Genomic DNA, 25,292 nt, shown 5'->3' with positions numbered 1-25,292 from the left:
AGGTGCCAGCCTGTATTTAGCTTTTGGGCAGGCCACCTCAAGGTCCCAATGACATGCTGGGAATCATCATTGAGACGGCACAGGTAAGCGTCGCACTGCTGGTGCATTTTCCCTGGCAACTGGCAGGGTTCTTCCTGTATCCCTTTGGGCATCAGTATCAGGCACCCACTTTTGCCATTAACTGGGAATTTAGGGATGTTGAGAAATGAAGTCTCAAAGGACAAAACCCTCTTCTCATCCAGAGCTGCTCCCTTTTCCCAGGGTTTTTAGGTCTTTTCCTTTCAGCAGAGAGGCTGTCCTGCTGGGAGCTTGTCTGAGCACTGGCTGCAGAGAAAGAATTACCAATGAAGGCTCCCAGTGCTTAATTCAGTGGGCGCAAAAGTGAGTTTGGAGGCACGGCCGGGGGAGCCTCTGCACTGCTCTCTTCCCCATTTACAGTTGGCCTGTTCTTAGCGAACACGTACTGCTGCGCAGAACATCCTGCGCTCTGGTCAGCACGCAGGTCAAGCCGTGTTGGAACTGGTGTGTAATTCCCTGGTTACATGCTCCAGCAAAAGGACATGCTTTTGGTTGGGTGTGGGGTCTTTAAATGCTTAATCAAACAGTCCAGGAATAAATTTACCCCCTTAAGGCAGAGCTTTCCAGCCTGACCTTTTTCCAGCGTGATTTTGCATTGGGATTACTCTTTAGGCTTTTGATATTGTGCTTCAAATCTATGAGCTGGGCCTTTCTTCATTGTTCTCCCAGTTTCCGTGTGGCCGTTGCTAATTGTAAGGTACCCCTGGGGGAAATGCGCAGGAAGGTCCTGGGGTGAATTAGTGCATTGTGCTAACAGCCTTAATCTTTATATTGTTTAACAGTGTTATGGGATGAGATGACCTTTGAGGAAGAAGTAGCCTTTCTCAGAAGTACTGAGAAATATGTCCAGGCCCTAGAGCAGCATTTTGGAGGGAGAAGGGAAATCGCTGTGTTGGGAGCAAAGGGAGTCTTTGAAGCAGCTGTTGTTCAAATACAGAGTCCAGGCAACAGACCATGATGAATCAGAAAAGGAATATAGATGAGGCAGAACCACGTGGACCCTTCCCCAGAGCCGTCTGTGAGTAATGATACTCGATATGCTAAATATTTAAATACTCTTAAGTTTTGGTAGTTTAAGCGTGCTCTTCAAATAGAGGATTCAAGCTGCTTCATACTTTTTTTGGGCACCAGAGCAAGTGTTTGATATGGGTGACTTTCTTAGCTTACCTCCTTAACCATCCGTGCCTGTCTTTAGCTGTGGAATGGGAGCACAACCAGTTAACGCCAGAGCGCAGAAATTGTTCCCCTTGGAGCTGTTATCTCCTGATACACCCAGACCCTCACTATCTGAACTCTAGAAATCCTCTTCTGACCCCTTCGTACTGCATAGGAAAAGCTTTCATTTTAAAATTTGCACATTTTTCCAGTGATCCTGTGATGCTGATCTGCAAAGGTGCCCTCCTCAGAGGGGTGAGGGAAGCTGGAAATTAGAATTAGCTGGACAGGGAGACACCAGGGCAGGTAGAAGGTCCACTTCGCTTCGCTGGATCGAATAAAACTTTTAGAAGCGTTGAAATCTCCTTAAAGGGTGAAATGCAGGAGGCGTTCGTATCATCTGCCACCAAAGCTGGCCCTAGGGCAAGTGAAGTCCTCAGCACATTGTGTGTTTTCTCAAGCTGTGACACATCACTGTTATCCTTCCTGGAGCCGTTGTTGGGAGCTTGCCTGTACCGACTGTTTTGGTGGTATTCTCAGAGCAGGACTGAGTGTGCTGACAAGTGAAGCAAATGCTGTGTTTAAAAAATACGCACTTTGGGAGTTCTAACTTGGAAGTGAATTGGAGTTCAAAATTCAGGCAATAAAACGTGGGGAGCCGGCATAGTCTGAAAGGCAATTTCTGTGTATATTTGCAAAAAGGGTATCAGTGGGGGGATGTGAATTGTAGAAAGATACTGGGACTAGCTTAAAAAGAGTATGGCTGGTATCCAGGGAATTTAGAAATTCTAGGAAGAAAACTGGAGGTGTCGCAGCAGCCTAGATGGGGTGTCTGTGGAAATAAGGTACTCAAAGGATGCAGACAGGCATCTTCTGCTAAAGGACAAATAACCTGGATAACCAGGCAGACGGGGAGGCCTGAGGAGGGCTGTTTTAGGAGCAAGTGGAAATGGAAACTTGTGTGTCACGGTGGATGGTCGCAGTGCAAGTGGGCAATGGGTTTTCTATGAAAGGAGTTTGAAAAAGAGGCACGGAGTGCTATCTGGGATAAAATAATCCTTGCATATAAATAATCTCTAATAAATAAATAGATTACTAATAAATAGTAATAAATAAATAAAAAATCTCTTTTATTTAGCTACTACATCTTTAGGACTCTCTAAGTTATCCTCCTAATGCCTCAGTTCTGTGTTAGTGACCATCAGTGCTATACCTGAAATTGCGTTCTGTTAACTCGGGATTGATGATGACATCTTTGGGCTCTCTGTCTCATGCCTCCCCTGACCTTGAAGACCGTGAGCCCATAGCATGCCATGCTGGTTGGCATCAGATCACTGTTGAGATGATTGTCTTACTGTTGAATGCTTCAAGGTGATGCCACGTTGTCCTGGCTTGAGCTCTTCGGCATCGCTGATGCCCAGGAGCCAGACATCCTCCTTTCCAGGTGACCACTAACACAACTATTGTGCAAGATTCATCTCAGTGTTAGTCTTGATAGAGACCTGTAATGATAAAACACAGTAAGGTTGTTTGGATCCACTTGGTGGTGTAGCCATTCCTTAGGGGTCCACCATTTGTCAGACCATCGTTTTCCCCTGTATTGTTTTGAATTTTCTGCTTTGGCTGTCAGCTACTTGGCAGTAGAATGCTGGACACCGATAGATCAGGCCAATAAAAAGAAGTCCCTGAGCTGCAAATGGTTAGGGAGTTGGAGAAGGGGGCTGAGTGCCCTGGGGAAAGTTCCCCTATACTGGGAATTTGCTTGTAGTTACCATTCCTGTAGGAAATGCCAGATTGCTGCAATACCCTGCAGCAGGCTGCCTTGCTCTCGTTTCTTCATCTCTCCATGTTACACTGTTTTCTAAATGTTTAATTACAGACGGATTGTGGGTTCACAGCTTTTCTCATCTGCTTTTTGTCAAAGGTAAGCAGATGTACTGCCTGTTGCTCTGTAGAGTCCCTTGTACAGCAGCTGCCAAAGAGCTCGGAGATAAAAACTTCGGCATATGGAAAAAACGGGATGAGAAGCCAGTTTTTGTGGCTGAGATGATCTTGTTTTGAAATATATCCAGCTGGTCTCTTATCCTCCCAGGTGTCTTGGTGTTGGCCCTCTGCTCCGTCCGTCCCGGGAAGCTGCTGCCTCCGGAATTCCACGAGCAGCTGGGGACGTGTGGGTTAGAGGGACCTTTGGCGTTTGGCCCCGTCTGCCTGCTTTATTGGAAGGTGACTACCTTAAGGGAGAGAGCTTTGCGCTCTCCCTGCCAGCTTTCCTCCGCCCTCTGCACAGAGACGAGAACCACGCCAGTGAAACAGGGTGCCATTCTGTAATTTACATTGTGTTGCGGTTGGGGTTGTTATATTTGCATTTATAATCCATACTCAAGTAGGAGTCTCATACTCAAAAAGCAGTCTGATGTGCGGTTACAATTAGATAACTCAACTTCTGCTGTCAGCCGCTTGCCTCCCTGTGCTGTGCTGACCAGTGCGTTTGGAGGCCGGGCTGGAAAATACCCCGGGGCTGGTGAGAGCTCACTCATCTGGGAGGCGCTGCTGGGACCATGGGCTCCTCCTGCATTCCCAGGCAGCCTCCTGGGGTGCTGTCTGAGCCTCCCCAAGGCAACAAACACCAGTCGTGAATCGGTTTAAATAATTTTTAAATGATGGATGTATAATGATTTTTGAATAACCATCCTAATTATAGTAAATATGCATAAGAGGGCTGAATTAACATCATGGGAATGAGGTTAATTCCGGAATTTTAATGTGACTGCTTTGCTGTGCTGCCCATGAGCATTCTTTTGTCATAATCTTTGTATGCAATTTTATATCTGTTTGCAAATGATATTTTCTGTTCATTTTCAACGTGTGGAACCATGTCAGTCTTCTGACTTAGTTATTACTCAGGAAGAAAGATACCAGGACCTTTCAGTCCATGGCACAGATGTCTTCCATTTAATCAAACTGTGAACAATGTAAGGAAATAATTAGCTGAAGTGGTGTTTGGTTTTCTGCACGAGCCAGCCGCTGGAGGAGATCTGAATATGGTTCGCTTGTGGTGCAGGCACCTCCTGCGCTCCCTTGGTTGCAGAGAAGACTTTGGCTTGTTAATCCTCGTGGATTTGGGGGCTCCAGAGCTGAGCCTTGACCCTGTTCCAAAAATGATCTGCGCCGCTCCAGGTGTGTCATCTGTAAAGCTGGGACTGATGGTTGCTATTCCAGTGAGTCAGGTACCCATGGCTTTTCATGTGACAAGGGACAGTGGCACGTGGTTGCCATCCCACTGGAGGAGCTGGAGCAGACGCCAGCTTCCTCCACAGCCTTCCACAGCAGCACTGGTCGCTGCATCCACGTCTCCGTGTAGTTTGGCAGCCCCTGTGGTAGCTGCTGAAGCATGACCCATGGGGTGGAAAGCTTGAAGAGCTGTTAGCTCATTGTTAAGATGTTCCGAAGTGAGATTTTACTGAAGGTTTTACCATTTGGCCAAATTCAGTTAAAGCAAAAGCCTGGTTTGATTTGAGGGAGTGTGCCGTGCTCCAAAAGCTCTCCACGTCTCAAATTTTCTAGGTCACTCTTGGATGCTCTGAATTTTTTTCAGAGAAACAGTTAGCAAAAACTTTGACGATTTGTATTCCTCTGTCGTCTCGGTCTTGGAGAGCATAAAGATACTTTTTTTGGCAAGTTCTTCCCCTCCTCAGCCCCCAGCCATCATCATTAGAAGGCTGTCAACGAGCATGAAAAATACCAGCACGCCAACTGTAAATGTTAATTGAGAGATAAGCAGCTGAAGTGAGGAACTCGTGCCACGCCTGACCTGCCGCAGTCTGTCTCCTGGCCCTGTCAGAAGCTGCGTCGCTTCCCTGGGAAGCGTGATCAAAGTGCCCTGTGCTCACCTACCTGCCCTGCTGGCTAGCACGTGCAACTTCTGCCCACGTGAGCTCTGTTCGGAGCAGGAGGTGAGTTCTTTCCTTGCTAAAGTAGTACAATTGCAAAGAAGTTAAACAAGAGATGAGTTAAAACCAACCTCGTGAGTGGACATTACATGTGCTAGGAGCGTGGTCTGGTTTTTTTCATACAATTAGGGTTGCCTTTACCACTTGGATCTTATTGATGTTCTTTTCATGCTTCTGGTTTAACTGCCTTTGGTGACAAAGAGCTTGGAAACTGTTCTAGTAGAACAAGGGTTTCATTGCCGAAGCCTTGTGCCCAGCTGACACGCAGTCTCCAAAGTACTTCTAGAATTCATCACCCACGAGTATCATGGCTAAGGGATTTTCCCTTTTTCTTTCTGTCTCTTGAAGTAACCTGTTCTTGTGGGTTTTGTCCCCGCTCAATGAAGGGCTTTGAGACATTGCTACCTGCTGCGTGTGCTTTCTGCAAACAGGCTTTACGGTTTCATGGTGTAACTCCCCAGAACCACCTCATGGTGGGATTGCTCAGTTCGTCAGAGTCTACTGACAGTAATATTTACATACTAGGCCATCGGCTGTTATTCCAGATGATGCAGATTTTTTAGTGGCTTTAGCTGAAATGGCTTGTACTGAATTGTATCGCTTAGACCTGAACCCAGTATTGCATCTCCAACAGACCTCTAAGTGAAAAAAAACATGTATAACTGTGTTGGAAAGATATCGAACCGTAGCATGAAACACTGCTCCCAGCAGTGAAGTCCTGATGCTCTGTTTTGATGAATTTGCAATTCAGGAAAAAACAGTAGAAGCTGCTCGTGCCCTTGGAAATCTAGGGATTTCCATGGCTGAGAGCTCGGTGTTCTAGTACTGCAGAGCTGCGCGGCCTTTGAAACCCTTCACTGGTGAGTCAATTGTGTGTGTTTACTGCCAGTTTTGAGGGGGAGGTTCCTGACTGGGAGGACCAGAGAGACATTTCTGTAGCATACTGATTTAGAAAGAAAAGGCCAGGCTGCTCAGAAGTACAGGATGCTGAAAATCCACAAGGAGAATTAACGGGCACAGTGCAGGTGAATCAGTGAGAGACGTCCAGGAGAAAACGTGTGAAAGTCTGGGGACCAGACAGTTCATGTGGCATATCCTTGGGTTTACCTTTTCTTTCCACCCTCCCACCCCCAGCACTGTTCCCTGAAATTCTCAGAAAATCTTTGTGATCTCACAAAGATCTGCTCAGCTGAAAGTGGGGAACTGAAAATGAGAGTATTGTGCAAAACATTTTGCAGAGAAAAGGAAGAAGATGTACATGAAAAAGAATAAGCAGTGGCAGGGACCAGAGGAAATAAGGGTTCTGAAAATATTTGGGATGGAATTTAGTAACAAAATGGGGGAATGAGGAATTTAAAGTCAGTGAATCCCGACAATGTGTGTCGTAAATGAAGGGCTCATTTTGGTGTGTTAAATGATGATTGCAACCTTGAAAACGACTTTATCAAGAAGAAATCAGTAAGAGAGAGCTTGTTGGAAAAGTGAGCAGGCAATCAGCAGGGTGTTAAGGAAATTAGGGAGTAATTATGCAAGTGACACTTTCTGCAGTCTCTGAGAACTGAATTTGCAGCAGACCAGCACCACATGTGCTTAAAAACCATCTTCTGTAAACCCAAAAATAATCTGAAAGCTTTCTGGCGAGTTTTATCCTCAATGGCTGGTAGCAGGATGAAGCTGTATGAGGAGGTGTCCTACCAGAGGAAGTGTCCTCAAATCTAGCTGTCCTTGTTTCCCGAGCTCCTAAGCAGGAGGAGCTGCTGGGTCCAAGGACTCTCCTGGGCTGACAGCGTGGCCACAGCTCTGCTCACGAGGATGCGCACCCTGCCTTCTCTCCCTGCATGTGCTCAGTGGGTCCCGAGGCAGACGCGGGCGCTTCTGGCCTGCTCTCCTGGCACGACCCATCTCTTGAGTGTGTGACGTGATGTGATGGGTGCCCTGCCTGGGAGAGGGAGCACACTCGTCTCAGAGGGACCGACAGCCCTAATGGGACAGCTTTGATTTCTGCTTCCCTGTCATTCCCACTTGTGTTTCCTCACGTGTCTTAAAGAAGGTGCAGACCTTCTCCTAGACATGTGAAGTAGGCAATACTCCGTGCCGTGAATAGACCTGGGGGAGATTCCTTGCATCTGAGGTTGCCACGCTGTGCTCTGGCTGCACACGCCAGCCCTCAGCAGGGTCTAGGAATGGCTCAGCTTTCTATAAGGCGAGTCCCTGCGGGAAAGCAGTGCTTGAACAGCTGGGTGGCAGAAAGGAAACCCCTGAAGCGTTCAACACATATAGGGCTGGTAGGGAAGGACGCCCTTGGTCCTTAAAAGGCAGGTTGCTGAGCGGGCAGGTGGTGGAACCTGACCTTACAGAGCAGTGTCGGTGCTCTCCAACTTTCTCTCCTGTGTTTTTTTGTAGGGGTTAAAGGATTATTGTTGTACCGCTGCTGAGTGATTCCCTCCCATGAACTCTTCCTTCCTCCTTTACATATTCCCTAGCATCTCTCTCACATTCTGCACAGCGATTTATGCATGGTGGATCGTGACTTCTGAATAATAACTCTGGGAACTTGTTTTTTCATGTTTATGGTTTGCTCTGGGGGCTCTTGCGTGACTAGGCTACTGGGTCAGAGCACCTGGGAAGCTTCTGACTCACCAGAGGTCCCCAAAATAGCTTGGGGCCATTTACAGCTCTCTGACATCTGTCTGTACCATCCAGCAATGGGCCAGAAGAGTGACTGCTCTCCTGGGACTTGGGAGACCTAGGTCTGAGTCTCATTCTTCTCACCAAGTCTCACATTGTGGTATTGGGAAATACAAACTATGTGGTCTGGCAGTGCCTACAGTGACATGAGATGTCTCGTGGGTCCCTGCATTTGTGGCTCGGCTTGCATCCTGCGTGCCCAGGCGTGGTCTGTTGTCCACAGCAGATGAGAGCCACCAGGAATCCTTGCTCCTCACTGCTTTCATGGGCTGCTCTGGGCAGGAGCTGGGGAACTTGCAGCTGTGACTTCATTTCGCCCTTCGATCATCTGCATTTCAGTAAAGCTTGTGGATTTGTTGGGCTCCTGAGATCTCTCCAAAGCGTGATGCGTGGAGCTGAAAGCAGTATGTCTTTGTAGGCAGCGGAGCTTCTCTGCTGGTGCTGCATAGGTGCTCGAGGCCAGCCCCACCAAGGACTGGCTGCAGAGCCAGTGGCCTTGCCGCGTGCTGGCATACTTCTCTGAAGGAAAGCCAGGGTTTCATGAGTGACATGAAGAGTAACCCGAGTATGAAAATTCTCTCACCTCAGTGGCATTTTTCCTTGTATTCCTCCTGAAGTAGCTACCTTGAGGCCAGCCCGGTGGTGGCTGGTGTGAAGGAGGCTGTGCAGCTGCCCCTTTCCGGCATGGACAAAAGCAGGTTAAAGCAGTTTCCCTCTCGTGCTCTGGTTACTCTGTCTCTGCTTTTCCTGGGAGGTAGCAAAGCCTCTTCTGCCTAGTTCCTGTGGAGCTAACACGCAGCTTTGTAGCCCCGTGCTAGAGCAGGGCACAGGCAGTTTCCCTTCCACTTCCATGGCAAAGCTCCAGCTAACTGAACTGGGAGAATTTCTCCCCCTTTCACCCTGTTTCACTTGTGAAATCTTTAGGAGCCAGAGCTTTAAACCCTTTCTTTGCCTCTGAGTAAGCTGCGTGTGCTGGGCACATTCGTCATTTACCCCCTTGTCTCAACAGGGTACTCTTACGATCGGTGGCAAAGAAGTGACCCTTGAGTACACTCCGTGCCCAGAGTTTTGGCGCTGCAAACGTGTAAGTATGCGATCAGAGAGCTGTGTTGTGCTTCCCCTGCTGGCTCTCACGGCAGTGGCAGCAGAGAGGAGTGTTATATGTTTGCTCAGTGGCTGAAGATCCTTAAGAGTAGTATCTGTCCCGAAGCTCTTGCCTCTTATAAACTTAGGTGGTTTTCCCTACCTTGTTTCTGGTACCACCTATGAGTGCATGTTGCTTTGGTACAGGTAGCCAGTGTTTTATGCACAGAGCAGTTTTCATCCCTATGCAGTGGTTCCCTTTTAACACATGGGGAAGATAGTATGTGGATCCTTTCTCCTTAAAAACCAAAATGAAACGGTGATTCTGCCAACCAAAATGAAACAGGCTTTCACTCTGGTTCACGTGTGTAACAGTCTTTGCTGCTCAGGTAACCAGAGTTTTCACCAGTGCAACAGTGCAAAGCACCCCTCTGTCTCACGCAGGAACCGTGGTCTGGATTTGAGGGTAGTAAGTGCAGCAGGGAAGGAAGCACGGAAATGAGTCCAAGTCCAGGCAACAGTTAGTACAGACCGGAACTGGCCCATTTCTGGGAAGGCACAGTTGCCCGAGGGTCAGTTTTATTCCCATGCCCTTCCCACGCTTCTCCTGGAACAGGCGCTTTCGGCTGCAGTAGGCTGGGGAGGAGTGCCGGAGCAAAGGGCACCCACACTGACTGCAGCCCAAGAGGTTGCAGCAGGGCAGGAAGGGATCGGTTGTGGTTAGACTCCCACCTTGACCACTGGACGACACTGGGCTACAAAGACCCTCATCCAGGCTAATTGGATGCACACCGGTTGCCAGCAGAGCCGTTGCTCAGTGCCTCATCTGTGCTTGCAACACTCCAGAGATGAGGTAGACAGCAGTCTCAGGCAGTTTCCCAACAGCTCTCAGTGCGATAGGCAGTAGCGGGAGCGAATGCCCCTACTGTTGCTGCGCACACACGTGGCCTGAAACAGCTTTCCCATGCCCCGGAGCATTTGCAGGGCTTTAGTTAGAGGGAAAAAAAAATTGTATGAAAAAGAAGCGATGCATTTACAAAGAGCTTGAAGAGGAAGTTAGGGATGCTGTGTTCGGAGAGAGCTGTGAAGCCGGGGCACTTGGCTCTTTCCGCGGTGGCTCTGGGTGGGATAACCATCTGAGCTGGTACAGCTCTGCCTCTAGGTTAGCAGACACCTCTTCACTGACTCTCTCTGTGCAGCAAATTGCATTAGTATCTACAGTTTAGCTCAGGTAAGGACTTTGTCACTGCTTTAGGAGGGAGTTGAGATTAGAGAATACAAAGGTAACTTTGGATCCTTTGAAGCAACATGGTGGCTAGCAGTATGGGGCCTAGCATGGTTCCCTTCCGTGCCAGCCAAGGCTCCTGCTGCTATTACCCATCCTGTCTCTCAGGCTGTCCCTGTAACTTTTCCGTGGCTGTTACTTCTGAAAGCACTGCAGAGTCTACCCTTCTGGAGTAGGTTGTACCCACTACCTTCAAAACATGACTTCCTCATGCTGTCCATCTTCCGTTGCAGTGTAAGGTGTGTACTGTGGGCTACAGATCTTCCTGCTCCTATTGCAAGCTCCCAAGAGATGGTGAGTATATCTGGTCCCCTCTGCTCGGTCGGTTAAAAGTTTCATCTGCCCTGACAAGTAAGTTTCTCTTCTGGCTTCCATGTGGCATCCCTCTTGGTGGACTAGCTGAGTGCTGTGCAGGAGGGTTATTAACTGTGCTTCATTTAGACCCTTTTCCCTGTCCACACTGAAGATGTTGCATGCAGACGTGTTGCTACCAGGTTCTCTGTTCTTGTGAGGTTTGGTGGGGAGGGCTCTTCCTGCACAAGGCCTTCCCTTCCTATTTGCCATTGTCCTTCATCCACGGAATTACAGGTTGTGTGCCCTCCAGGACTGAGCTAGTACTGCTGGCCGTAGGTGAGATGGCTTCCCCTCAACCCACCGTCCCTGGGAGATGCAGGGGCATGTTTTTAACATTACTCTTTTGAGGGACTCAGAGGTGAATCCAGGACTTGAATTGCTGAGCTCACCTTGCTGAGTGTAAGAAGTGCACAGAGGGGAGTTCTGCTTCTCCAGGAGCTTCTCCTCACCCTGCCAACACCTTTGCTTTTTTGGGTGGGAAGGTGTGAGAGCCAAAGCACGCTCCCTTGATTTCTTTGGGACGAGTAGGTATTCCAGGCACTCTGTATCTTTGAGCAGACTTCTGATGGTTTGTGTTTCTTACCGGCATACCCCAGGCAGAAGGGCATTAAAATAACCGCTGATGCAGAACTCTGTGTTTACTGAAGCATTGTCCCCATGGTTGTGCTTTCCTTCTGCTGTGGCTCCTCCATCAGCGTTATGAAGGCAAAATTTGCATAGCTGGCCCAACATAACTGTGGACTGTAATAAAACTGACGAGGAGCAAATTAAACAGAGCCACTAAGATGCTGTGAAGACAGATTGTGGTGTATGCTTCTTACTGACCTGCTGGTGTTGATTGTGCGAACATGTGTAGTGAGATAACCTCTCCATGACTGTCCTTTAATGGCCAAGTGAAACAAAGCAACTCTCTGGGCATATACAGGCGTTATTGCAGCTTTGCACGAGTTCTTGGCGTGCTTTGTGACTGAAGGTCTTGAAATGGATTTTAATGTGCCTCTCTTACAGGGAGCAGAGCAGGCCCAGAGTCCAGAGGTGGTTGTGAGGGAGAAGATGCATCAGCTGAGCAAGAATTCAGTAAGAGAATCGCTCTCCCCATCTCCGGGGTTGTGCTCATGTCTGTGTGATTTACACGGGCTATTTTCGCAGCTGCACGTGCAGACTGGTTCACATGCAAATTTTACGTGAGGTTCTGCTCATGAAGTGTAGCCAGAACTCTGCACGCTGCAAACTGCAGACAAATTGGTATGGGCCTGTCCAAGATGAGCTGCGCTGACAGCCAAGCAAGTCAGCGTGCAGCTTTCCCTACATTTACCTGCAAAATGGCCGTGTGTTCTGCCATGCTGCTCGCTGCCCAAAGAGAAGGAGAGCGGGGAGGTGCTCTGGGGGACGTTAAAGAGTGCAGCTTTGCTGTGCCAAGTCTTGCACTCTCATTTCTTTCTCTTTGTGGGAAGAGGCTTCAGCAGCAGGTACAGGGCTGGTGATGTCTGACTTTGCAGCCCCCCAGCTTTGGCTTCCCTTTCCAACAGCTTTAGAAGCTCAGGTATGGATCTCTTTTGGAGTGAAGCCAGATGCTTCAGAGCACAGCAACTTGATGGGATTTATCTTCTCTCTATTGCGTAGCTAGGCCGAGGGGCAGGGTGTTTCCACATATCATCTACCACATCTATGATAAATAGCCACCTGATAAAATCCGTCATTGTATTATGATGCATTTCACTTAGTGACGGTAGGGGTCTGCACCCAGTTTTCTTCTAGCGTAGAGATTGGATGAGAGTTACTAGTTGGTATTGCTCAGCTATGGGTGCTCAAGAATACATCAGGCATAGTGAGGGTATCACTGCCAAGGAGATTGTCCTGGACATGGATGGAACATAATCCAAAACCATCCCTGATTCATGTTTGCCCAGGAAAGAGCTGATCCTAAAAGCAGGCCAGAAAAACTCTTGTCTCTGACAAGAGAGGTCAGGTAAAGGAGCCCAACATGAAACAAGGCAGTGGAAGGGTGAGCAGTACCTAGCTTGTCCTCTACACAACTTGTGTCTGCAGTGTGATAAGATATGGAAAATGCGAAGGGCAGAACAGGTTAGCCTTTTTTAAGGAGCGCTGCAGCAGTGGCCAGAAAACAGCAGAATTAAAATACATGCTGAAACACTGTATATGGAACCAGTCAATTTCTCCTCTCTAATAGCAGAGACAAAGCTTGAGAAACCCGAGCAAGAGTTATCAGGACAACCAGGATCTCCAAAGCAGCCTTTCCAGCCCTCGGTTCCTGCTCCGCAGCAGGAGTGCCAGCCTCAGGAACAGGAGCCAAGGAAGAGGGATGAAGGGAGAGAGCGGCGACCCTCACAGGAGAAGAGAAGGGACATGGACCGGCACCAGGAGCTGCCTTCTCAGAGAGAAGCTGAGGAGGCCCCACCACAGGATGGTGGAGGAAGCAGAAGTGAGTGGCACAGGGTGCAATTTTGGATTTGCTTGCACTCCATGAGGCCATTTGCAGAAAGGGCAGCTTTCACTGAAACCTCTGGAGGCTGTTTCCATGTTGTACAAATCGTGGCATCAAGTAATGATGGGCTCTCCAGCTCTAAAGGTGCTGGCGTATTGCCTTTAGGAAAATTAATTCAGGGCAAGCTGGCTTCAGGATGTTATAATTAACTTAGCATGGCAGCAGAAGTCTCTTTGGCCAGAAGTTACCCTGGGCTGAGCTCCTCTGAGGAGTGGCTGTGTTTTCTGGGAAGGAAAGGTTAGCAGTTGGAGGCGGTACTCTGGGCATCTCGCAAAGTGGAGAGAAAAAAAAGCGATGGCTTCCAGACTCAACTGCAAGAAGCCATGCTGTTGCTTTGAGTGGGTTTAGTTTTACTTGTGCTGCCACAATAAACTTGGATCTGAATGATCTTTTTATACTACTTTTTCTTGCCTGACCACCTCCTTCATTGTGTTTCACAGCAATTATGCTGAAGCGTATTACTCGATTCACTCCACCAGAAGTGATTGTGGGGCTGCTGGCCCCATACGTGCGTCTCTCCACGTCCAGCGTGCGCATCATGAAGAACAAAGCTGGCCGGATGGGGCAGACCTATGGCTTCATTGAACTGGATTCACATGCTGTAAGTGGTTTCCTGCTTTCACATGCTCCCCCTGTTGGCATCTATAGTCTGTAGAAGTGGAAGACAAGAATCTTAATTAACAGTCCTATGTTGGAGGGTTCACATATTCTGGTTCTTGGTGGCTGTGCTTTGGCATTAGTCCAGACGATGTTCACCAAAACTCTTCGGGGCAAGAGCAGCCACGGTGCTGCATTGTGTAGCAGCCCTAGGCGAATATAGTCCCTAGCTGGCTGCTGAAAACAGTCATAGGACAAGCAGAGAACCTAACAATGCTTTTAGCCTTTTTGTCGCATCCTAAATGCCCTCACTGATATTTAGACAGAAGTGTTGTGTTTCCTGTGCCATTATGGTCATCACGTAAGCATAAAGTCTTCCTTTCAGTCAGACTGGATTTGGGAAACAGGCTTATGTTTCCTTCTCATGGCTGTGAAATTCTCCTTTCTTTTTACAGGAGGCACTGAGGTTGCTAAAGATACTGCAGAATCTGGATCCCCCTATCTGCATTGATGGACGTACGGTGGAAGTGAATCTTGCTACAGGGAGGAGAAGGTAGAGCCAGATGAGGCAGTAGGGTTGTCCTTTGGGTGCTGTGCTGCAAAGCTAGAGCTGTGTTGTCAGACCAGGTGCTTAAAGGTTGGCACCTGAATTAGCACAGATGTTTCTACAACCTAAAAATATGTTGGAGAGCTGAAGGCATCGGAGCAAGAAGAAGCTTCAGTGGTTGAGCAGTATGGGATTAATCATCATATTGCGTGGCCTCTTGTTACTGCCCAGCTATCAAATCCCATTGCAAGGGAATTAATGGTTTCGGCTTTTAAAAAAGCAGTTGGAGAGATTCATCTTTGTGAACAACAGCAGCGTCTCTCTGTCTCCTGGGATGGACGCAATCTATCATCTAGCCACTGAAGATGGTCTCTCTGCCTTTATTGGTCCTGCTGATCGTTTTGAGTATACTGAGGTTAATGTGAAGCCAGATTGACATTAACCCGTAACCTTTATCTCAACAGGAATGACTATGGGGAACACGGTGACAATTCCTACTATGGCCCGGTAGGTCTGCACAGCTTCCCTGCAGATCTCCAGAAAGGGAGGGAGCACCGGGGGTAATAGACCTGACTTCAGCGTTTTCCCTTTGGGCTGCTGAAAGTTCAACGTGTTTGAAGATGGGATGATAATGCTTAAGCGTGCTCTTCACTGCTGCTGTGCCCCTGGCACTGTGTTTATAGTGTGCACAGAAGACGTGCAAGTCAGAGTGCAGATGCTGCTTGAGGGAGTTCTGGGCTGGATTACTCTATGCCATGCTTTTACAGAGTGACTTAATTGATGACTTATCTCGGTTCCTGGAGTGAATGTGTCTTCTCTAGCGCTTGTTACTAGACTACAGGGCTCTACAGGGCCCGTACTGAATGGGCTGGAGGCTTCGATACGGGTTGCCATGAGCACCTCATTTAAAGATTCACGGAAGATACAGAGGTCTCGTGCTTTGCAGCACTGTCCATTGCTCTGTAGATGGAAAGCTATGTCTGCTTGTGCTCTATTTAGGGTAGCTAAATGAGCTGTTTTCGTGAACTTTGGGCCTGTGAGAGGGAGGAGAAGCAATACGATGTTTGTCAAAGAGTCTCTGATCTGTTTGTGTTGTTCACTTACTCCAGGGCAGAAGGGGCATGAGAGACAGGAGGGGCAACGAATCACAGAGACGCACCAGAGCACAGTGTAAGTTAAGCTCTGCCTCACTCCTACTGTGGAGACTTTTCTTCCTTAAAAGGGCACTGACATGTAGAAATCAACCCAAAAATATTTTTAAAGGCTAAGAGTAGGTTTGTTTGCTACACCCACTTCTGAGTTCCTTTGCCAACTTTGTTTAGTCACATTTTCCTATCTGATGATGTGTTTCTCTCTACCCTTACTGTGCAAAACCACATGCAGATAAAGAAGACTTATTGTTTGCTTTTCCTTGTTGTAAACAGATGAGATAAAATCAGCCTGGCAATTACTAGAGGAGATAGAAGAAAATACACTGTGCAACAGTGACAGTAACTGGAAGAACACTCCTGATTGTTTTACTAACTTATATGTAGTATTGCTGAGCTCTGACTAATAACACTTTGGAAATGAGAAGCGTTCTTCACATTATTGGCCTACCCTTAAGGCCTTTGGGTTTTCCTGTAGAAACAGTTTGCTCCCCTTTCATGTACCCATGGAGCGACGGAAGGAAGGGATGTGGGGAGCGTCATCACTTTAAACAGGAGACTGTTTGAAAGAGCACAGCTCTTCCTTGTTCACAGGGGTGGGTGGACACAGAGCCTGGTATTCATTACCCCATTCTTCGGGAAATTACTAAATTTCGTGTATCTTTGTCTGGTCCAGTGTTGTGGTCTGGTGATCTCAGCACAGCCCCTGTAAATGTGTTTTGATGTGGAAGTTTTGCCAGAGTCCTAAAACAGGAGAATTGTGAAAAGCTGTCTCCCTTATTACTCCTTAAAGAAAAGAAGATGTAGGTCAGGTGATGTGAGGATACTCATACCTCTCTTGCCAGGAGAGAAAAGGCATTCTTTCCCACTCTTGATATTTTCACCAGTGTAATGTTTCCTCATGATTTTGTTGTAAAAGGCAGGTTCGGCCTTTGGAAGATTCTGGTGTTAACTCTTGTCTCTCTGTTCAGCTCCATCAGATGTGTCCACGTACATCTATGATCCTGAAACCGGGAATTACTACGATCCCATAGCTGGGACATACTATGACCCCAGGACTCAGGTGAGTGCATGGGAAGGAAGCTTTACACCTAGTACATTCTTACAAACTGCCCTTCTCGAGCGAGATTTTGCAGCTAGAGCCTGAAGACAGGCCAGCATAGGACAGTATAGAGGGGTTTGTTTCTCTCACTCAGTCCTCTGACCTGTATAAAAGGGATGTGCGTTCCAAAATACTGACTTAGTGAGAGGCTAGGAGGCTTATTCATTAGAGGCTAATGAAATCCATTTGGTGTGTGTTGAACCAGGTACTGTAGCTGCCTCTTTGGCTTCTGAAGCCCTGCCTTTGGGGGGCTTTTGGTCTCCTCTTCATTGAGTAGACTTCTGGGCAGAGCATCCTCGCTAGATTTTACTGAAGACATGTGATACGTGACTCTGTATTAAAAGATGGGCAGCAGAGCTCTGTTTTCATTGGTGGTCTCTTTGCTCCCTGACCCCGGCCAGCAATGGTTACAAGGATGCCAAAAAAGAGCCCTCAGCATAAGTTCACTGGGACTATCATCTTGTTTTTATGATACTGGAGATGTCCGTGTTCTGGGTGAGCAGGGTAGCACTCTGATGACCTGGCTGTGGTAGACTGTCTTCTGCCCCAGCAAAGTTGTGAAACCTTTGCCCTCTGCTCTCTGAGGCTCTGCGGTCCCTTCTTACTGTACTGGTCTCCCCAGCCAAATAAGGACAATAAGCCCAATAAGAAGATTGCAGGGGTTTGGCTAAGTCTGTTCCAAATGCCTCTTTCAGAGAGAAGTCACGATAGACCGAGAAGCCTGCTCATCACCTACAGAGAGCAGAAGGCGGCGGCATGGGAGCCAAGAGCGGACGAATGAAAGGAAGGAGCCGCACAGCAGGGACAACAGGGACAAAAAGGAGAAAGGGAAAAGCACTTCCGCTAAGGTAAATCCTGCCAGGCGTCAGAATGATCAGAGATCTGAGGCCAGGAGGCTGAGGTAAGAGAAGTTAGGAAATGGAGAGTAATTTATAGAGGATTCAAAGAGGGAGGGACAGTGAGAGAAAACAATGAAATACATGGGGTCAGCAGCAGGGCAGGAACATAGATGTTGTCTGGCCAGGTGGGAGTAAGCTCCTGAAATTTTTCTCTTGTGACATTAAGTGAGGGCTTCTCATCCCTTCTGTATGGTAAAGGATTCGGAAACATCCAGGTAACTGAGACACACATTTCACTCACACTGCTGAAAGCACCCAGCTATTGTAACAGAGCCAAGAGAAAAATAGCAGAGATGTTTAAACATAGCAAGTCAGATAATAACAGAGACTCAGCTCTCCGCTAAATGCAGCTCCTGCCCCCTCCAAACATCACAGGCAGGAAGATGAGGCGGGCGGTGCAGGTGGACTGCGAAGGTGGACCGAGATTGAATGCAGTTAGGAGTCTGTGTAGGACCTCCTGCGTGGTCCCTCCCAGAGCCCCGGTCAGTGCCCTTCAGTGCTGCTCCCAGTGAGCAAACACTGTCTCCCCAACGTGGGGAGCTGCCCAAAGTGATGTTTGAGCACGGGTGCTGGGAGCAGGATCTTCCACAACAGTGCTGTGATACTGCCTGGGCCCAGGGAATGCCAGGAGAGTTGGTAGAGTGATTTAGCTATGAATGCAAGAAACTTTGTTTTCTACCTTGCCTGTTAGTCTGTATGTGCTCTGTGGCACAACCAACTCTGGGCAGTTGGGACCCAAGGGGTGTAATTATCCCTGATTTGGTCCAAGCCAGCCAAGGAGTCTCATCTGGTATGGAGGATGCCTGCTTTCAAGGGTACTGGCCTAGGGGAAACAAGGTGGTGTCTGAATGGAGGGTGATATAATCTCCAGTAGAAATCCTGCTGTCATTTTTCCTGGCTGCGTGGTTTCCGTGGATGCTCAGAAGCAGCTTCCTGGCTGCTGTGTGCACTGTCTCACCCCTCTGCTGCCGATGGCCTAATGCCCAATCTTGGGTTTTTCAGAATGAGCCTGGAGAGGAGAGGTTCTTTACGGAAGATGTCTTCAAAAAGCCATTGCCTCCCTCTGTGAAAAAGGACGAGAGTGCAGGCCTGGTAAGATGTTGCATAGCATTTGTCGTCTTCAGTCAAGTGTGAGTAGCTAATGAACTGCTAAACTAGCACATGGCCAGGGCTTCAGACCAGTTCTCTGCAAAACTTGTAGATGTGAAGCTTCACCCCAGCCTGCTCTTTGTGCTGCTTAGCGTACAAGCGAGCATCACGGGCTCATCCTGTTGCAGTGCTGGGGGACTGCGGTCTCAGTATAAGGAAGATCCTGAAAACGCCACCAAGCTGGTTGAGCCTGGCCATGTATTGTGCCACAGACACAGCAGAGAAAAACCGGTGGTGTCATCCTTTCCCCTCCCCACCTATGGTACTTGTGCTTTGTCTCATCTCTCACAGGCAAGCAGGACCGTAACTCTTCCTGGAGCAGTGGCTTTCTCTGCTCCCATGCTGGCTGGCTATGGGGGTGGCTTCGCACCTGGTCTCCGTGTCCTTTGTGCGCACACAGAGGTCTCCAAATGTGACCTGGCCCTGTCCCAGCTCCATCACTGGTCTGAGGCATGGCAGGGCTGCTGTCAGCGTCACAGTCCAGCGGAGAGTGAGAGTGGAGCAGGCCAGGACAGCATGGTGAGCTGTTGCAGCTGTCCCTGAAACCAAGGGCCTAGCTCCAGGACAGCTCTGAATTCCCCAGAATGGGAATGTCTCCCACCAAAACCACCACCTCATTTCTGCCATCTGCCTGGTTTCCTTGGAGGCCTGTTTAAACGGGTACTTATCTGTTGCGTGCACTGAGTCCATGCTATGGCAATCTTAACACCTCATCTTGATTGTTGCAGAATGAGACTGGAGAGGAGAAGTTCTCTGCAGAAGATGTCTTTAAAAAACCATTACCTCCCTCTGTGAAAAAGGACGAGAGTGCAGCCCCAGTAAGTGGCTCCATAGGATTGGGATTTGCCTTGTTTGAACCTGGGTGCAGGGCTAGGGAGGCTCACCAAAGCCTAGCCGTCACCTTGGATGGCAGAGGTGCCAGCTTCTCATGTCAGAGGAGGGAGCATCGGAGACGGAAAGGTGAAGGCAGTTTGTTTTATAACTCTGAGCTTGTTTGTGGGCTTCTAGCATGGGGAAATTAAATACCTGCATTTAAGCCGGGTCTCCTCACTCAAGCAGCCCTCAGGCGGAAAACTCTTCCAGCTGCCTCCGAACTGAGGAAGGCCAAACCGCACTGATCTCCATTGCTAGAGGAAGTGACTGATAGCAGCTCCCTGCCAAATAGCCACTGCTTTGGTCAGCTTCTTGTGCTTAGGTGTGCGGCAGATTGGGAAAGCCTGATGCCAAAGCATAGCCTGTCTGGAGAACAGAAGGGCATCTACCCTCTGGCGTTTAAATGCTGGCCAGCCAACTTCTTCCCATTCCCTACCCCTGCTGCTGGGATGCTGCTCTCTGGCTCCTGGGCTGGAAGGGAGACAGAAATCATGGGGAGATTGGTTGGGGAAGCATGGCAGGGCAGGCTCGATGCTACGAATTGTCACGCTTTTCTGCGTCTTCCCTCAGCCCAAGGTGGTGAACCCTCTGATAGGACTTCTGGGGGAGTATGGAGGAGACAGCGACAATGAAGAGGAGGAGGAAGAGGAGGAGCAGTCACAGGCACAGTGGCTGCCGCCTCCCCACCCACCAGCACAACGTGAGGAGCAGCCGAGGAAGGCCAAGGCCAGCGACGACAAGCTGACCGACTGGAACAAGCTGGCCTGCTTGCTGTGCAGGAGGCAGTTTCCCAACAAGGAAGTGCTCATCAAGCACCAGCAGCTTTCCAACCTGCACAAGGTATGGGGGAGCTGGTGGCTGCGGCGCCGCGTGTGTGCTGCAAGCTGCCTTTGGCTCAACAGCTTTGTGATCCGCAGGGAAAAATGCGATGGTTGGGTGGGAAGAGCTGTGCTGAATTTGACACAGTAGCAGGCAAAGTTCCCATCAAAGCGCTGTTCAAAGCATTGTGTGAGCTGCTTGTTCCTGCCATGGGAGTGCTGTAACATCAAGGTGGGAGTTTTTAAGCCATAGCGAGATAGCTCGGGCTCGGGGAGAGTGGGGTGCTGGCACACACCAGTGTGATACAGCAAGAACTTAGCACATGCCTCCCCATGTTCTCCGCTGCATTTGAGCTCTCGCTTCTAGGAGGGCCAAACCGCACGCAGGTTAAAATAGGACTGGTTGCCTTCCTAACTATGGAGAGGATGGCTCCTGGCCTCTGGGGGAGAGTAGGTAGTCTGGGCTGCAAGTCTGGTATAGTCCAGGTGCAAGAGCATGCTGCTTTACCTGGACTCCTTATGGGTGGAGCAAATGACCCTGACAGCTTGTATCCTCTGCTGACACTGGCTTCTGTTTCCTTCCTTCCAGCAAAACCTGGAGATACATATGAAGATCAAACGATCTGAGCAGGAACTGGCATATTTGGAGAAGAGAGAGCGTGAGGTGGGTCTGCAGTGGTAGGCAGACTTCTGTTAGTGGTCCTGCATTAGCTGGGTGTTGGTCCCAGGCAGACTCTCCACTTGATGGACCTGTATCTGCAGCCTGGGCACCACATGCTTCCCAGAGAGTCTTTGAACTGTGGGCACACTCTGCATTTGGACCTGTAGGTAGTGCTGTGACTTCTGAGAGCAGGTCTCCTTCCTCCCAGAAGGGTTTGTGCGTGGTTCTGTTGCCTGCAAGCCAGCGTTGGGCTTTGGGCTAAGCGGGACCCAGATTTCGGTCTAAAACTGATGCAGTGTATGGGCTGCTGCTGCCTGGCCAGGACTGGGAGAGCTGTAACTGTCCTTTGTTCAGAAGGTGGCAGAGCTGCTCCCGGTGCCACAATTGGAAGGCTTCAGCCACAGGTCTGGGTCAGCCCAACAGAGGCCATCAAGACAGAATAAGTGGATTGTGGGTCCTAGAAACATCCAGGATTTGTGGGTCCCCACCTGGCTATAGAGCAGTCTCCTGTGGACTGTTGAATACTTCCTAGCTCCCGTACTTACTTTGTCTTTTCTGTTATGAAGGGGAGATATAAAGACAAAGGAAATGACCGGAGAGAGAAATTCCAGCAGATGGATTCACCAGAGAGGAAACGACTCAGATATGACCGGGACTCAGAGAGGTAATGGCTGCTTTTGGTTAGGTCTCTTCGGGGCTGCTGATGCCAGGATGGCATGTGTGCTGCTGGCACGCCGAGGCCAGGAATTGACCAGTGGGGCAGATCTGCGAGAGTAACAGCCAGACGGACTGAGATTCTTGTGGGCAGAGTTCCCCAAAGTGTGAGGCTGTTGTGCTGCAGCACTTCTCCGAGAGGGCAGGAGAGGGCCACGGGTGTGGAGTGCAGGGGTGGAAACGTGGGTTTAGGGGAAAGCAGAGACAAGCTGGATGGGTGAGATGGGGGGGTTTCAGTGTGCCTGGCCAGCCGCAGGGGGCAGAATGCCGCCTGTTCCCATCCGCCTCATCCTTAAGGCACTCGCTGTCCTCCTGTCCTGGCATCTAGCCATTGAAAGAAAGAGCAAAGCTGTGTTTCATCTGTTCCACTGACTCAGAGGAACACTAGGAGCTGTTTCCATCTCATTCGGAGTAGGTGGAGGAAGAAAGTGCGTGCTGTGCGGAGCTCTCGAAAGGCCTGCCTGCTGCAAGCTCGCGTGTTCCAGTGGGCTGAGGAACTGCTAGGCATGTGTTGAAGACAAAACTGGTTATGTGCCTGTTCCCTTCTGGTACAGCACCTCAGAAGGAGACCTTTCCTCCGTGTCTTGCAGTTTAAAAATCTGCGTCTTCTCCTTCCTCTGTTTTCCTGGAATAGCTGTGGATAAACTAAAGCAGTTTGTGTGCAGTATCGTCAGCAGCCAGAAAGTAGAACTTGCCTGAAGGAAGCTATTTTCGTGCTGAGCGGTTTTCAAAACTATGGGGTTTGGTTAATGGTCTTGGATGAGTAATGACCAAGTGGGGGAAAGGGTGTCTGAATCAACGCTGCATCTGTTGAGCTCAATGACCACAGCGCTGGGAGAAAAGAAAGATCTAACAGAGCAGCAGGGATTAGACTTCACTTTCTAGCCATTGCTAAAATTCGGATTAAGAAATGCAAGCACAGAATGCTCCTGGCTTGCTCGTACCATAAATATTTTGGAATCTGAGCTCATTTCCTGTGCCCTGGTGTGTTTTCCCCTGAGGTGGGACAAAGAGTTATGCGGTCCAAGGTGTCTGAGCCCTTCACACAGAATCCACCGGGTTGGTTTCCTTGGGCAGTGTGCTTCTTGCAAGCAACTTGGGTATCCCTCAGGAGAGGCTGGAATGTCGATGAAAGTGCTATTAGCAGACCTAAAAATCCCTGGCGTGTGTTCGAAGCGTTGGCAAAACTGGACCATTGATTCTGCCTCTGTTGCAGTGACTATGACCCAAGGGTTGATAGCAACAACAAAGGGAACCGAATGTTGCAGTCCACGGGATGGAAGAAAGGCTTCGGCCACAACCAGCAGGGCACAACATCACCGCTGGAGGTGAGTCTTCCCTTCCTTTCAAAACACATCACTGTCCTGCAGCAGGTAATGTTTCCCAAGGCAGCTGGAGGGAGTTTCCAGCCGGAACCAGAGTCAGACTGCAAGTCTTGGCGCCCACTTGATGGAATAATATGTGTGCGCTAATTAACTTTGCAGGCTGGGAGGGGCTGCAAGTATGTTGGCAATGGAAAAAGGTTAGAATTTATATGGGTCTGGAGGGGCTGAGAATAGAGTAACAGTGAGTAGGGAGGGTGTGAGCATCTGATTAATACCTGCCCAAAGCCAGGCTGGGGTTTGAGCAGGTCACCAGCTCAGTGCTCTGCAGCCACGTGAGCTGGGGGAGAAGGTGAGCATCCTCTGGGGAGGCGTGAGCATAGCCAAAGCCACGGGGCACGTGGTAACTGTTTGTCTACTCTGCTCATGAGGCTCTCGCTGCCGTTCTGGACTTTGGAAGGGAATACGAGGGTACATGGTCTGATGAGGAGCAGAGTCCCATCAACAAAGGTCTTCAGGGAGAGGCAGGGTTGGGTAGATCCTGCCTTCTGGGACAGGCTGGTCTCTCAGCGGACGTTCATTTGCTGCAGAGGGTTTATGTGACAAGTGGCCTGGGGCAGGGACCTCTCTCCCTTGCCCAGGGGCACGCGAGCAGCACCATGCCCTTGTGCCAGCAGGTTTGTCGCCTGGCTGCCATGGTGTCGGGGCATTGCTGAGGGGCAGGCGACTTGCAGCGCAGCTCACGTTGCGACATTCCGTTTGCGGTCGAGTGTATCGCTAAAGGGAAATATTTGAGGCTTCGTGACGTGTGTTTGCTTGAGCCCACACAAGGGCAAGATTCCCTCTTCAGTGCAGGCAGCAGGAACCGGCCCCAGCTGTTGCTCAGCCCTCATGGAGAGTTTCCTGTGGCCATAAAACAGGCTTTGTCGAAGAGCCAGCTCCGGCGATGCGCTCTGGGAGGTCTGACCTCCGATCAGGGCTCCGGGACTGGACTGGATGGGGGAGCTGATTGCAAAGCACAGCGCTCATACAATTCCTCTAAAGGCCTCCCAAAAGAGCCCTGGAGACGTGCTTTCTTCCCGCTTCCAAGTCGTGCAAAGCCGTGTACCCACTTCAGCCCCACAGGACTTTGATCTCTCGGCCTAATTGATCACATCTCTGGTATTCAGATAAGTCGGACTTCAAAGCAAGAGAACCTTTCAGCCTTGGGCCTGCTCTCCTGGGCTAACTCTGGGCAGGTGTTACTCAACAATTCAGATGCTGGCTGCAAAAGCCGGTCTTTAAAAACTGGTTGAAATTCAAAGTGAGCTACCAGAGCCCACGGGATCTCTATTAGAGGAGAGAACAGCTGAGCTTGTGCAAACGCAGGCTAACTGCAGACAGCTCCCCGGGAGCCCGGCTCCCTCGCTGGCACTCTCCTTTGCTCTCTTCCGATCCTCACTCACACACGGCTGCCTCTCGGCTCCCAGCGCTGTGCTCTTTTGGCTGCCCGCTCCCACCCCGCCGTATGCTCCTGTTGGTCTCCGCAGCCCATCCCTGCGGTTTGATTCTCACCGGGCATTTGCCGGCTGTGTTTTTGTTGCCCGCAAAGGGCCGATAGATTCTCGTGAACGGCTTTTGGAGGAACGCAGTGCGCTTGCTTTCGCTCCTCTCCCCGATCCACGCGGCAGCAGTCGGCTGTCCTGAAGCAGCCTGGGGGAAGCCTTTTCTTCGTGGGCAGCGGGCGAGGAGGAGAAATCACTAACACGAGCTGTGTCTGTTTTCAGGCAGAAAATCGGAAGAAGGGCCCTGGCCTTGGGGCCCCGGGGAAGCCCAGCAAGAGGCAGTCCAACGAGACCTACCGCGACGCCGTCCGGAGAGTCATGTTTGCCCGCTATAAGGAACTTGAGTGAATGGCAGAGAAAACCCCAAGCCTCTCTTTCCCGTCTCTCTCATCTCTCTCTCACTCTCTGTGTCATGTTCTCTTGGGGGTTTGGCCTTTTTTTTTTTTTTTCCTTTTGAATTGTTACAGGTTTTGCTGCTAGAATTTTTTTTAATAAAACTGAAAATTTGTCAGTGCGTGTCTCTTGCCTAAAATGGCATGTTTTATAAGCATGTGATGCTTTGCAAGAGTCCCATCCTGTTTTGCTGTCTGCTGATGAGGTCTCTGGGGCTTATGCCCGTGTCGGTGGGGCTGGGACGGGTTTGGCCACCGTCCCGCAGCGCGTTCCCTGCCAGCTCAGGTGCTGCTGGTGCCGTGTACTCGTGGGTCAGGATGTGACCTGGCAACAGGGGACAGCCCTGAGGCCTGGGTGGAATTCAGGAACAGGAGCGACCTGTGTGGGATTCATCCTGGCTGTTAGCAGGGACAACTGGGTTCAATT

The 25,292-nt window shown here is 49.7% G+C and overlaps 1 protein-coding gene across 3 annotated transcripts in view; it reads left to right on the top strand.

Annotated features, from left to right (window-relative positions):
• RBM6 (RNA binding motif protein 6) overlaps positions 1-24,972 on the top strand; it is a 59,029-nt gene extending 34,057 nt beyond the window's left edge. The window contains exons 7-23 of one of the 3 annotated variants that reach the window (XM_054215914.1): positions 8,881-8,955; positions 10,473-10,533; positions 11,602-11,670; positions 12,788-13,036; positions 13,540-13,700; positions 14,152-14,249; positions 14,708-14,750; positions 15,353-15,413; positions 16,363-16,454; positions 17,189-17,341; positions 18,395-18,484; positions 19,270-19,359; positions 19,985-20,254; positions 20,822-20,896; positions 21,460-21,557; positions 22,824-22,935; positions 24,696-24,972. In XM_054215914.1, coding sequence (XP_054071889.1) covers positions 8,881-8,955; positions 10,473-10,533; positions 11,602-11,670; positions 12,788-13,036; positions 13,540-13,700; positions 14,152-14,249; positions 14,708-14,750; positions 15,353-15,413; positions 16,363-16,454; positions 17,189-17,341; positions 18,395-18,484; positions 19,270-19,359; positions 19,985-20,254; positions 20,822-20,896; positions 21,460-21,557; positions 22,824-22,935; positions 24,696-24,821 — 1,923 coding nt within the window. In that variant the 3' untranslated portion in view covers positions 24,822-24,972. Of the gene's footprint in view, positions 1-8,880; positions 8,956-10,472; positions 10,534-11,601; positions 11,671-12,784; positions 13,037-13,539; positions 13,701-14,151; positions 14,250-14,707; positions 14,751-15,352; positions 15,414-16,362; positions 16,455-17,188; positions 17,342-18,394; positions 18,485-19,269; positions 19,360-19,984; positions 20,255-20,821; positions 20,897-21,459; positions 21,558-22,823; positions 22,936-24,695 lie in introns of all 3 variants that reach the window. The other 2 variants (XM_054215913.1, XM_054215916.1) reach the window with 2 other exon arrangements.
• Positions 24,973-25,292: the final 320 nt, after the last annotated feature.

The sequence above is a fragment of the Rissa tridactyla genome, chromosome 10 (genome assembly GCF_028500815.1).
Source record: "Rissa tridactyla isolate bRisTri1 chromosome 10, bRisTri1.patW.cur.20221130, whole genome shotgun sequence".
In the NCBI taxonomy this organism is placed as follows: domain Eukaryota; kingdom Metazoa; phylum Chordata; class Aves; order Charadriiformes; family Laridae; genus Rissa; species Rissa tridactyla.
Note: the sequence above shows the minus strand (reverse complement) of the source record. Positions and strands in the feature narration are given on the sequence as shown.